Source organism: Mobula birostris, chromosome 4 (genome assembly GCF_030028105.1).
Source record: "Mobula birostris isolate sMobBir1 chromosome 4, sMobBir1.hap1, whole genome shotgun sequence".
NCBI classification, from domain to species: Eukaryota; Metazoa; Chordata; class Chondrichthyes; order Myliobatiformes; family Myliobatidae; genus Mobula; species Mobula birostris.
This window is the reverse complement of record NC_092373.1, coordinates 75778767-75793411: the sequence shown is the minus strand read 5'-3', so window position 1 is coordinate 75793411 and position 14645 is coordinate 75778767. Positions and strand designations below refer to the sequence as shown.

The 14645-nt window shown below is 41.2% G+C and overlaps 1 protein-coding gene across 6 annotated transcripts in view; it reads left to right on the top strand.

Annotated features, from left to right (window-relative positions):
• Positions 1-14645, top strand: part of ppp2r3a (protein phosphatase 2, regulatory subunit B'', alpha) — a 345954-nt gene that overhangs the window by 272296 nt on the left and 59013 nt on the right. For all 6 annotated transcript variants that reach the window (XM_072255640.1, XM_072255635.1, XM_072255638.1 and 3 more), the window contains one exon: positions 1002-1104. In XM_072255640.1, the coding sequence (XP_072111741.1) occupies positions 1002-1104 (103 nt within the window). The remainder of the gene's footprint in view (positions 1-1001; positions 1105-14645) is intronic.

The window sequence follows — 14645 nt, the reverse complement described above, 5'->3', positions numbered from 1 at the left end:
AACTTAATTAAAAAGCAATAGTTGATGCTGAAAAATAACCTGCATTTATTTACTAAGCACATGATCATTATAGGAGACAGTAGAAATTGTAATGTGTAGATTTACTTGGATGTGAGAGAGAGGATATGGACAAGTCAATTAGTCCTAGGCCTTTGCTCTTTTGCTTTGCTCTACAAATATATTTTTGGATGGAATACTTTAAAACAGAATTGTGTTGAATTGTTGAGTGATATAGAATATAGATTACGAAGACACGCAGTCCTCTTTTATTGTCATTTAATAATGCATGCATTAAGAAATGATACAATATTTCCTCCAGTGTGGTATCACAAAACACAGGACAGACCAAGACTGAAAAAACTAACAAAACCACATAATTATAACATATAGTTACAACAGTGCAACAATGCCATAACTTGATGAAGAACAGTCCATGAGCACAGTAAAAGTTCAAAGTCTCTCAAATGTCCCACATCTCACGCAGACGAGGGAAGGAAGAAAAACTCTCCCTGCCATGCCCGACCACAATCCATCTCTGAGTCATCCGAAAACTTCGAGCCTCTGAATCTGCTCTCCGACACCGAGTACTGAGTGCCATCTCTTTCCGAACGATTCGACCTCAATCTCGGTCGCCAACAGCAGGCAAAGCCGGGGATTTTGAGGCCTACCCTCTGGAAGATTCCTGACCACGCAGTAACGACAGCAGCGAACAAGCATTCCAGAAATTTCTCCAGATGTTCCTCTGTGCTTTCATGTCACTCTCCATCAAATCAGAATTGTCCACGGCCCCTGTTTAACGGATACAATATCATTTTTCACCAGGGGGCTGTGCATGCGCGGCGCGCTGCTCCCGCTCTTCCCGCCGTTACAGTGGAATATAGACAAAAATACTAGAATTTTGAAAAGAGTGGATTTGGGCAAATGCCCAAATGTTCATCTTTGCACATGATGGATTCTTTATTGCCCTTGAATAATAAATTCAATGGTTATATCTTCCACAGAGTACTACAGAGCTGTCACGATGATGCATCTAAGTTTGTTTATCTTCTTGCCAAACCAGGCTGTGACTACCTAGAACAGGAAGACTTCATCCCACTTCTACAGGTCTGTATACATGGTGTCTCCCCTCTTTGAATGCAATACAGCATTTAATAAAATCAAAGCCTTAACAATTCTGTAAGATATGAGAAGTTTCTTTAATTTTGTGTTTATTTTATGCGGTAGATGAAGTATCTGGAACAGTAGTCTAACCGTGAAATGTATAAATACAGTGAAATTGCAGATCTCAAATGTGCACTACAAGTGGAATAACAAGTGTAGAATTAGGGTTGGTGTTCACTGCACTCGGTTGGAATCACTGCCATTCATTATAGGGAAAGTTTCTTGACAAACAATGTTGTAAGCAATATTGAAGGAACAAAGCTTTATTAAAACTTCAGAAAATGGATTTCAATATATATGCAAATGTAACCTTGTCCCGATAGTTCTTAAAACATTAGTGCAGCTGCTGAATAGTGAAAAACAACAAACAGTATGTCGATCCAGAAAGACTTGGAAGTCCATTCTTATGGATCTATGTGTTACCATTGATAGATATATGAAAAAGAACAATTAAACTGAATAATGGAATGCTGGACTTAATAATCAGTGGGCTTATAGGGCAAAGGATTGCAGCTATTGCTACAGTTCTGCATATGCATAGATAGATCAAATCAGGAGTGTTTTGCTTAAGTTTAAAGTAAATTTATTATCAAAGTACATATATGTCACCATATACAACCCTGAATTTCATTTTCCTGTGGGCATACTCAGTAAATCTATAGAATAGTAACTATAACAAGGTCAATGAAAGATCAATTAGAGTGCAGAAGACAATAAACTGTGCAAATACAAATATAAAATAGTAATAAATAACAAGAATATGACATAACAAGATAAAGAATCCTTAAAGTAAAATAATTGGTTGTGGGAACATCTCAATGATGTGCAAGTGAGTGTAGTTATGAGTACTGTAATTTAGGAAGTGTTTATTAGTCAGGGCTCACAGATTTATTGTACACAAACTAAGCTGTATACACTGAACTTTGAAGGGTACAATTTTATTTGATGGGTTAAATAAAGAGAAACTACTTCTATCTGGGAAAATTCAATATTAAAAGGATGTAGTAAAAAAAAGTCAGCCATTTATGAGCTTAGTTAGGAAACACTTCATAATTTGGTCATGATTTGAGGCTCTCTGTAAATGTTAATTAATGCTAGATCAATTGTTATTCTTGCATCTCATCTTTGCTAATGGAAACTTAATTTCATGAACTCCTAATAACTATACATAAGAACATAAGAAATAGGAGCAGGAGTAGGACATCCGGCCCATCGAGCCTGCCCCGCCATTCAATAAGATCATGACCGATCTGTCCGTAAACTCAGCTCCATCTACCTTCCTTTTCCCCATAAACCCTTAATTTCCTTACTATGTTAAAACCTATCTGTTTCTTAAATATGTTTAGTGAAGAAGCCTCAACTGCTTCCCTGGGCAGAGAATTCCACAGATTCACCACTCTTTGGGAAAAACAATTTCTCCTCATCTCCGTCCTAAATCTTCTCCCCTGAATCTTGAGGCAGTGTCCCCTAGTTCTAGTCGCATCTACCAATGGAAACAGCTTTCCTACTTCTATCTTATCTATCCCTCTCAAAATTTTGTATATTTCTATAAGATCCCCTCTCATTCGTCTGAACTCCAGAGAGTATAGTCCCAGGCTACTCAATCTCTCCTCATAGGTTAACCCCTTCATCCCTGGAATCAACCTGATGAACCTCCTCTGCTCTACCTTCAAAGCCAGTATATCCTTCCTCAAGTATGGAGACCAGAACCACACACAGTACTCCAGGTGCGGCCTCACCAGTACCCTGTATAGTTGCAGTATGACCTCCCTGCTCTTGAATTCAATCCCTCTAGCAATGAAGGCCAACATTCCATTTGCCTTCCTAATAACTGGTTGTACCTGTACCTGGTTGTTGTATTTTAGGTTCATTCATTAACTCATTGAATCTTAGATCAAGCTCAAGTAACTAAATGTTTAACTATTATCTCCTCAAAGCTGTGAATGATGTGTGAATTATTTAAATTCTGCTTAAAATATTTACGGTGGGTAACCAATGAAAATTAAGGGATATAAAACAACAAATAACAATGGGCAAGTTCAGCTAAGCAGCGCCAATGAAGAGAAAAGCAATTGACATAACAATAATGTATAGTTCTTGTGGAAAGATTAGTATTGAAACTTACTGGAAGATCTCAGTTTTCTTTTTTTTAATGTGAGACTGTTTCAGGGAGAGATGCATTCATCTTTCTGGTTGTTGCACCATAAAATGTAATGGAGTTGCTGACTATCTATGGTAAAAAGGCAATCTCAATTAGTCCACAGCAGACATTAGGGTGAATTGAGAAAAAGACATCTGTCATGGAAAGTCTTGTTAATCATAGATCTAAATCCAATGCTGCTATTAAGTATGCAATGTACACCGTATCGCACCTCATTAGTCCTGCACCAAAATATTTTCAGAAAGTGTAAGGACATCTTTGCAGGAACTAATCATCCATAAACCTGCTGGACATACATAGTTGTTTTTGGGTCTCACTGTTTTGTATTCTGCTTCTATTGTTTAGAACAGTATTTCCTTAGGAAAAACATAGAAGTTATTTCCTTCAGCTAGTTTACAGATCCATTATGCTTAACTGTTTAGGCTGCTAGTGATACAAACTATTTCATTGTAAAAGTTTCCAACTGTTTGGATCATAAATGCCGGTACAATTGTACATGTTTACAAGCGGAGCATAGCCATAAAGCCTTGGCAAGTTTTGTTCAGAAAATAGACTTCTATCAGATGATCATGATTCTCAGATAGTAGGACACTGTGAAGTAGAGGACTAACAAAACACATTAGCAATTTAGCTCATTGATGAAACTTCCTGTGCAAAATTAAAAGTTAAGTGTCTTCACAAATATTAAATACTGTAGACTAAATCCTAACCTTTAGACTGCTAACCATAATAGTGGATCTACCCAGTACACCACCAAACCTTAATTAGTAAATAAGAAAATATGATCCTGAAAATCATTTATGATTGATTGAACTTCTTTATGGAACAGTTCAAAAGTAGTGAATGAGCAAGCAGGTAGGAAAGGGAGCATACATTTCCAAGTGAGGATGCAGTGTGACTTGGTGTTTTCCTGTGAGTGCTCTAACACTTTGCAGGACAACTGCCCATGTATTTCTGGGTAGTGCAGCTCAAGACTTCACAATATTAAAGATTAAACCATATGCATTGACATTCTTAATATATGTAGCATTTTTGACCACTATTGTGCAGGTCCAGGGTGATGATGGCAACCTTTTTTTTTAAGAACAGTACAACATAGTGAGGGCCATTGGCAAACGACCCTATGCCAACCTTTTGATCTACTCCACAATCAATGTAACCTTTCCCTCCTATATAGCCCATAACCCTCCATTCATCCATGTGCCTATCTAAGAGTCTCTTAAATATCCCTAATGCATCAGGCTGAACCACCATCCCTGTCAGTGTATTCCCGACACTTACCCCTGTCTACGTAATATGAAAACCTATCTCTGATATCTCCCCTAAACCTTCCACCACTCACCCTAAAAGGATGTCCTCCGGAATTGGCTATTGCTGCCCTGAGGAAAAGGCATCAGTTGTCCACTCAGTCTATGCTTCTTATAATCTTGTATACCTCTATCTAGTTATTCTGTTTATTACTCTGCTTATTGGCATAATAGTCCAAATAGAGGTGAACCAGATGGCTCTGTCATGCTGGATCCCATGATTGGCTTGGGATACAGACCGATTGCCTTAGGGTACAGAGCACTGGGCCTTGTATGAGGAACAACACTCTGCACATAGAGTAATTGCTGGAGGTTTTGGAGTGACATTCCATCTAAGAACCCCTGCATTAACAAAATGGGTTAACAAGTGCTAAATAAGCTGACAGGAATTTGGGTGCAACCCCTGAATTAATTTTTAAAGTGAAGCACTGCACAGTTATGCCTAATTGATGTAGGAAATGGGTAGCTAAAATCTTAATATAAGTCAGAATCAGGTTTATTATCCAGCATGTGTCTTGAAATTTGTTAACTTAGCAGCAGCTGTTCAATGCAATCCATAACATAGAAGAAGAAAAAAACAAAATAAAATAATAAATAAGTAAATCAATTATTGTATGCCTATATCAAATATCATCAAAGGGAATTAAGGAAAAATTCTCACCCCCTGCATGGTGGGAGTCTGGTGGTAAAATCCACATTTACTGTAATTGTACTTGGATGAGCACTTGAACAACTAACTGTAACCTAGAAAGCTACGGGTTGAGAGGTGGAAAATGTGATTGTCAAATTGTCTATTTTTGCTCTTGAAACCAGATTTTTTTTCCTGAAACTTTGAACACTTGGTTATATGAGTAATAAGAACTTTGAAGTAATACAAGAAATTGCAAGTTCTTGGCATCCCTTGGGCTACCAGACTGTCTACTTTCCTGGGAATAATCAAAGGTTATCAAGATTAGTTAATGTGCCAGCTATCAGTTGCTGCCAATTGGTACAGCACTTATCTTCATTTTGTACAGCAGGTGGTGCTATTGTAGGAATCTAAATCTTCACATTGAAACAGTTACATCATAAAATTATTCTAAACCATTTGTACAAATGCAGCTATTGGTTCTCCTGCCTATGTAGTAATGTTGTAAAAGGTGGAGAGTCAAAGAATCCATTGTATGCTACAGGTAACATTCTAAGCAACCAACACAACCAATATTTGAATTGTGTGTAGCCATGGAGAGATACAACATGCAAATATTTTTCAGTTGCAAAAGTTGGAAATGAGAGTGTGATACCCTTGCATGTTCTGATCAGATGGAGAACCATTAGATAGACCAGGCTTTTGCACAAAACAACCTACTTGTTCCTTGAGCTGAAAAAGTTTTGTGTTCGGCCAATTACAATAAGATTGGTCATCAGTAGTATTTCCATTGTTTCCGAGTATCAGACTCCCAAGTTGAAGGATGGTGTTAAGAACAAACCCTCTTGAGCATTTATTACAATTGTTTCTTAACACCAACACTACTCGTCTCCAATCCCCCAAAAGCAATGTGTCCAAAGTTTAATTGAAGGCCAGAGGAATCTTACATTCCTTCTTATCACTTTTATAAGTGACATTAAGCTTTGTGCAGTTTATTTTTTTTCAGTAGCCAATCCTATTTGAACATGCACCATGTTGCATATTACCCCACCTTTCTTTCACTACAAACAATGGACCATGCTGTTCACATTAGACTTCCCAGAAAATTGTAACTTTAATCACTGTGAAGACAACAGGTGTTTAGTTGTAAACTAGCCGATGATTTTAATTCAAATAACGATAAGATCTTACATGTTGCAGCACTCATCCCATTAAATACCTCCGATAAATGTGTACAAAATTGGCCATTGTTTCCTTTCCCTCTAATATGAACTATAATTAGTGATAGTGATAATGTCCAGATTTTAAATACTGTACAACTCTCATTTTAAGAGTTGCCTTTCATATACCAGAAGTTTTACCTGTTAATTTTAAGTTTGTATAGTGTTTTAAGGGAACAATTTGTTGAACTCATTGTTCTGTAAATTCTCCTCTATCCTTAATTTGTTGTCCTATGACTGTTACTGTGACTATTGCTTCAGTTCGGAAATGTAATAGTGTAGCAGTTAAATTAGTGCAGTTCTATGTCGAGACCTGGACCATTCATCTATAATTTAAACATTTGGATTATTTTGTTTAAATACTAGTGCCAGTAGCTTTGGTAAAAAAGATAAATGAATTGTAGGATCAACAGCACAGAGCCAGGCTAATCAGCCCCACTGGTCATTGCTGGTCATAGCATCTCCCCAGTCCCCGATGCCCTCTTTTGGCCCATAACTCTGCAAGTCTTTCTTCTCCATGTATCTATCTAAATGCTTCTTAAGTGTTGCAATTGTACCCTCCTTGACCCCCCTCTTTGTTCCAGGTACTCACTACCGTCTGTGTAAAGAAGCTATCTCTTCGGTCTCTTTTAAATCTCTCCCCTCCTGTCTTGTATCTCTGTCGTCTAGCTTTGGACTACCCAACCCTGAGGAAAAGACTATGACTGTGCAACTCATGATTTTATAAACTTCTATGAGGACAGTTCTTATTCTGCCACACTCCAAAGAATAAAGGATCCAGCATGGGCACCCTCTCCACATAACTCAGGCCACTTGTCCATGCAGCATCCTTGTAAACTTCTTGCTGTACCCTCTCCAGCTTGATACTCTCTTTCCTATAACAGGGTGACCAAATCTACGTACAATTCCCCAAGTGTGGTTTCACCAGGGACTTAAGTACAACATAATATCCCTACTCTTAAACTTGATGCCTCGATAAGTGAGGGCCAGCATGCTAAATACATGGGGGGGGGGGGGGTGATTGATAAGTTCGTGGCCTAAGGTAGAAGGAGTGAATTTTAGAAAACCTAGCACATTTATTTTTCAACATAGTTCCCCTCCTACATATAAACACTTAGTCCAGCGGTCATGGAGCATGCGGATCTTGGACCTCCAGAAAGTGTCCACAGTAGGGGTGATTTATAAGTTCGTGGCCTAGGGTAGACGGAGATGAGTTATACAGCTCTCATTACATGCACATGCAGTTCAACTCTTTGAGTAATTATGCAGAAAGATTGAAGTTAATAACTCATCTGGGGTGATTGATCAGTTCGTGGCCTAAGGTAGAAGGGGACTATGTTGGAAAAATTAATGTGCTAGGTTTTCTAAAATTGACTCCTTCTACATTAGGCCATGAACTTATCAGTCACCCCTCGTAGTCGCTTGACCATCCAGTTTACCTGTGTGGCTGCCTTCAGTAAGCTGTGCACCTGTGCTCTTGGGTCCCTCTGTTCCACAACCTTGTAACCACCCCACCATTCGCGGTATTGGTCTATCCTACTTTCAGTGTCCATTTTGCATTACCTCACACTTAACTAAGTTGAAATCTATTTATTATTTGTTACCTCATTCCCCTAACTGATCAAGACCTCATTGTAATTCATTTTAACCTGCTTCGCAATCAACAACCCCCTCCCCAATTTCGTATCATCAGCAAGCCTGATAATCAAAGTTCAAAGTAAATTTATCATTAAAGTACATACATATCACCATATACAACCTTAAGATTCCTTGCAGGCATACTTAATTAATTCATAATAGACTAATAGGCATAATAGGATCAATGAAAGACTGCACCAGCTTGGGCATTCACCCAGTGTGCAAGCTCTGCAAATACAATAAGAAAGAAATAATAAGAAGAAAAAATAATCAATAAATGTCATGAGATGAAGAAACTTTGAATGTGAGGCCAAAGGTCGTGGGAACATTTCAATGATGGAGCAAATGAAGTTATCCCTTGTTCAAGAGCCTGATGGTTGAGGGGTAGTAACTGTTCCTGACCCTGGTGGTGAGTGTCATGTTTGCTGTACCACCTTCCTGCTGGCAGCAGCAAGAAGAGGGCATGTCCTGAGTGGTGGGGAAGCTGCTTTCCTGCGATGGACTGGGCTGTATCTTCTACTTTTTCCATTCCAGATTTTTCCATTTCTACATTGGTGTTTCCATACTAGGCTGTGATGCAGCCAGTCAATATTCTCCTTGACACATGTATAGAAGTTTGTCAGAGCTTTAGATGTCATGCCAAATCTTCGCAAACTCCTGAGGAAGTAGAGGTGCTGCCGTGCTTTCTTCACAATTGCACTTGCATACTGGGCCCAGGACAGAATCTCCAAAAATAATAACACTGAGGAATTTAAAGTTGCTGACCCTCTCCACCTCTGATCTTCTGATAAGGACTGGCTCATGAACCTCCAGTTTCCTTCTCCTGAAGTCAATAATCATCCCCTTGGTCTTGCTGACATTGAATAAATGGTTGTTGTTATGGCACCACTCAGCCAGATATGCTGATTCAGCACCACCTTTGATTCAGCCTGTGGTAGTGGTGTCATCAGCAAACTTGAATGTGGCATTGGAGCTGTGCTTAGCTGCACAGTCATAAGTGTAAACCGAATAGAGCGGGGGGCTGAGCACAGAGGTTTGTGGTGCACCTGTGCTGATGGAGATTGTGGAGGAGATGTTGTTGCCAATCTGAACAGACTGCATCTGCAAGTGAGGAAATCAAGGATCCAATTGCACAAGGAGGTGTTCAGGAGCTATTCATTAGTTTTGAGGGGATAATGGCATTGAAAGATGAGCTGTTGTCAATAAAGTATATCCTGATGTATGCATCTTTGCTATCCAGAAGTTCTAGGGTTGACTGAAAAGCCAATGAGATAGCAACTGCTGCGGACCTGGATCGTGTCTTTACAGTACAACCTTCTCCAAATAATTTGTATAAATAATGGATAACAAAAGTCCCAACACTGACTCCCAAGCACCCTGCTAGTCACAGACCTCAGCTTCAGAGAATTGACCTTCAGCTGTCACCTCCTGCTTCCTATCATTCTGCCGTTTGTAAATCGACCTCACTAGCTCCTTCTGAATCCTATGCACTTCACCTTCCAGATCAGCCTGCCACGTGGGACCTTATCAAAGGCCTTAAAGTCAATATAGACGACATCACTGCCTCACCTTCATCTATCCCCTTTGTTACCACTTTGAAGGTTGAAGAATAATAACTGCTCCTGAACCTGGTGGTGTGGGACCTAAGGCTCCTGTGCCTACTTTCTGATGGCAGCAGTGTGGCCTGGATGGTGTGGTCCTTGATGTTGGATGCTACCTTCTTATGGTAGCGCTCCTTGTCGGTGTGCTCAGTGGTGGGGAGGGCTTTGCTTCTGACAGATTGCTTGTTTGTAGGCTTTTTCCATTCTTGGGCATTGGTGTTTCTACACCAGGCTGTGATGCAACCAGTCAAGATACTCGCAACTATGCACCCATAGAAGTTTGTCAAAGTTCTGGGTGACATGCCGAATGTGCCCGAACTATTGTGCCTTCTTTGTGATAGCACGTACGTGCTGGTCCCAGGACAGATCCTCTGATATGGTATTGCCAAAGAATTTAAAGTTACTGACCCTTTCCACCTTCAATCCCCTAATGAAGGTTGTCCCATGGATATCTGATTTCTTCTCCTGTAGTCAATAATCAGTTCTTTGGTTTTGCTGACTTTGAGTGAGGGCTTGTTGTTCTGGCACCATTCAACCAGATTTTCAATCCCCCTGCTATGTGCCAGTTCGTCACCACATGTGATTTGTCCTTCAGCAGTAGTATCATCAGCAAACTTCCATTGCAGCTGTACTTAGCCACACAGTTATAGATCTACCCAAATGGCCTCGTTAGATGATCGCTCAAGAATATCCTCTCTAAGCACTGGTATTATGTACGAGGGAGATGTCTTCGTTTTTTAAAGAAAGTGGCTTCCCTTCCTCCACTATCAACTCTGCTCTTAAACGCATCTTCCCCATTTCACGTACATCTGCTCTCACTCCATCCTCCCGCCACCCCACTAGGAATAGGGTTCCCCTGGTCCTCACCTACCACCCCACCAGCCTCCGGATCCAACATATTATTCTCCATAACTTCCGCCACCTCCAAGGGGATCCCACCACTAAGCACATCTTTCCCTCCCCCCCCCTCTGCATTCCGCAGGGATCGCTCCCTACACAACTCCCTTGTCCATTCGTCCCCCCCATCCCTCCCCACTGATCTCCCTCCTGGCACTTATCCGTGTAAGCGGAACAAGTGCTACACATGCCTTTACACTTCCTCCCTTACCACCATTCAGGGCCCCAAACAGTCCTTCCAGGTGAGGCAACACTTCACCTGTGAGTCGACTGGGGTGATATACTGTGTCCGGTGCTCCCGATGTGGCCTGACGAAGGGTCTCGGCCTGAAACGTCAACTGCACCTCTTCCTACAGATGCTGCCTGGCCTGCTGCGTTCACCAGCAACTTTGATATGTGTTGCTTGAATTTCCAGCATCTGCAGAATTCCTGTTGTTTGGTATTATGTCCTCATTTATTAAAAGAGAACACCCCCTGCATTCCTACCTGTTGCTCTGTCACACCTAAAACATCGGTTTGCTGGATAATATTAAACAGTTGGGAAGAACCTATCTGGTTTAGAGGTCTGCTCAGGACAAAGTATGAATTTGGTCAATTGAAACATAACACAATCTGATGAACGGAAGTGAGCTCTCTCAGGATGAGATCAGTTAGCCAGGTGGGCGAGGGGAAATCTTGCTTATTCCAACATATACAAGGTACATTTGGTCCAAGAACTGTGAAGCAGTTTCCTGGAAAAAGGTTATCACAGTTAGCCTTAAAGACCCATCCAGTCCTTCCTCAGTGCCATAGTGAATACGCTTGGGCCTAAACTTCCATCACCCTATGATCAGCTTGTATTAACATTTTCTCCAGGGCTTTAGGTCATAGGCTTGGACCTACGATTTAGAGGCCCTGGGTACCTGGTTCTGGTACTGAGCCACAAGCAACCCCTTACTCAATGAATTATTACCTAGCTTACTCCCCATATTTTTCAATATGATGGGAAACACAGTATCCCCACTATCACACTGAAAAGTGTAGTGATTTTTTTTTAATGGAGAATCAAACTGGCCTGATACTATCAGTGGCCGAGGGGTTATAATTTTTATCATACCCAATATGATCTTTGTGTATGGTGTTGAATCCTGTCAGATATGGGTTGGGGACCCAATCCCTAATCTTGTTCACTGACATCCATCTGCCTTCAGTAACCATTCGGGCTGAAATGATGCAGGTGTACAATGATGTGGTATACTTTCAACTGCCCTAAGAGACAGCCAAGCAAGTCATTCAGTTGAAGGCTAATTAATGGATATTATTGCCACACCCTACAAACAAATATATAATGCCAAACATCTTTTTTCAGCATTTATAAAAAAAAGATAGGACTATGAGACGAAAGCTCATATTTTACAACCATTTCTGCATTTCATCGAGATTTATTGTTATCAATAGTGTTGGTGAGAACTATGTGTTGAAAATGTTCCCCTTGTGTAATTTATTTTCAAATTGCCTTTCAACTTTGGACAGAATTGCTGTATCTGAGTTTTTACTTTGGACTTCTAGGGCTGAAGATTTGGAAAGTGGAATTTGACAGTGATCAGCATCATACCTAATATAGCTTTAAAAAAACAAATTTGGCATGCATGTCAGGAAAACCATCTAATAACTCTCATCCCAGTGTGTGAACTGATTCAAGCAACTCTGCCTGAGATCTCTGGAGGAACCACATTCCTTTGGGACATATATTCAATGTGATGTCCAAAGTGGTATGTTGACACAGGAGAGAGTGTAGGAAACGCCGGAAGCCAAACATGTCAATGATTAGTATGACAACCACAGCAGGAGTTCAGCTGAAATACAAATTAGGTTAAAAAAAATAACGTTATCGCCTTGAGCTATAATCGCCTTGTTATTGATTGGAAGATACTTTTACAAGATAATTAATGTAATTTAAAGCCATCAAAATGACTTGGAAATCTTTTCTTCAACTGACAAAATAGTTAACAAACAAATGTTTTACTATTGAGCATAGAAAAGTGCAGTCATGAGTACTTGTGACACATCATTTGACCTGCAGAGCAAATGAACTATAACTTCAGCTCTGTGGGGGAGATATCCCTGTTGGCTCCTTGCACAGAAGCTCCTCTTCTCCAAAGCAACTAGGGTTGTACCTTCAAGGTTATTTTGCTTCAATACTCACCGAAATTTTACACAGGCTAGTTTAATTTTTGATGAGAACAAATTTTTGCTTTTCATCTTATTTAAAAAAGGGCCAGTTATGAGGAAGCAGCATCCCACATAGACACTTGAGGTGAGCCCTCACTTCACAAGGTTACTGACGAAGTGTTAGCAGCCAGATTGGAGAAAGAGAATGAATGCAAATACTTTTCTAGCACTTGACATCAGAGCTTCACAGACAAAATATGAGGCTTTAAGTTGATAGTACACATAATAAATCTAACACTGGTACTGGTTTTTATTGTCACATATACCAAGATACCAAAAACTTTTGATCGTCATCCAGTCAGATTCTGCCAACTATGAGTACATTGAGAAAGTTAAGCAAAATACAGTGCAGGCGAAAGTGCAGCAACAGAGAAAGGATAGTTCAAGGACCACAGTGAGATAGATTGGGAGATTAAGGGTTCATCTTCAGCATCTGAGGGGTCTGCTCTGCAGTCTAATACAGCAGGATAGCAGCTGTCTTGAATCAGGTGGTACATGCTTTCAAGCTTTTGTATTTTCTGCCCAATGGGAGAAGGGGAGGGTGACTAGGTGGGTGGAGTCCCGAAGCAGCTGGAAGTGCAGACAGTCAATGGATGGAAGGCTGGTTTGTATGAAGGACTGATCTGCATTCACAACTCTCCCCAATTTCTTGTGATTAGTGGGCAGAACAGTTGCTATTCCAAGCTAGAATGCTTTCCGTGTCGCATTTGTAAACATCGGAAAGTCATCAGGGATGTGCCAGATCTTCTTAGCCTTCTGAGGAAGTGGAGGCGTTGGTGTGCTTTCTTGGCCAGATAGTCCACGTGGCTGGACCAACAAATTGTTGGTGATATTTACACCTAGGAATTTGCAGTTCTCAAACACCTCCGGTCAAGCACTATTTATATAGACGGGTGAGTACTCCAACCCACTTCTTGAAGTTAGTGCAACACACATCAAAGTTGCTGGTGAACGCAGCAGGCCAGGCAGCATCTGTAGGAAGAGGTGCAGTCGACATTTCAGGCCGAGACCCTTCGTCAGGACTAACTGAAGGAAGAGTGAGTAAGGGATTTGAAAGTTGGAGGGGGAGGGGGAGATCCAAAATGATAGGAGAAGACAGGAGGGGGAGGGATGGAGCCAAGAGCTGGACAGGTGATTGGCAAAAGGGGATACGAGAGGATCATGGGACAGGAGGTCCGGGAAGAAAGACAAGGGGGGGGGGGGACCCAGAGGATGGGCAAGAGGTATATTCACAGGGACAGAGGGAGAAAAAGGAGAGTAAGAGAAAGAATGTGTGCATGAAAATAAGTAACAGATGGGGTACGAGGGGGAGGTGGGGCCTAGCGGAAGTTAGAGAAGTCGATGTTCATGCCATCAGGTTGGAGGCTACCCAGACGGAATATAAGGTGTTGTTCCTCCAACCTGAGTGTGGCTTCATCTTTACAGTAGAGGAGGCCGTGGATAGACATGTCAGAATGGGAATGGGATGTGGAATTAAAATGTATGGCCACTGGGAGATCCTGCTTTCTCTGGCGGACAGAGCGTAGATGTTCAGCAAAGCGGTCTCCCAGTCTGCGTCGGGTCTCACCAATATATAAAAGGCCACATCGGGAGCACCGGACGCAGTATATCACCCCAGTCGACTCACAGGTGAAGTATTGCCTCACCTGGAAGGACTGTTTGGGGCCCTGAATGGTGGTAAGGGAGGAAGTGTAAAGGCATGTGTAGCACTTGTTCTGCTTACACGGATAAGTGCCAGGAGGGAGATCAGTGGGGAGGGATGGGGGGGACGAATGGACAAGGGAGCGATCCCTGCGGAATGCAGAGGGGGGGGGAGGGAAA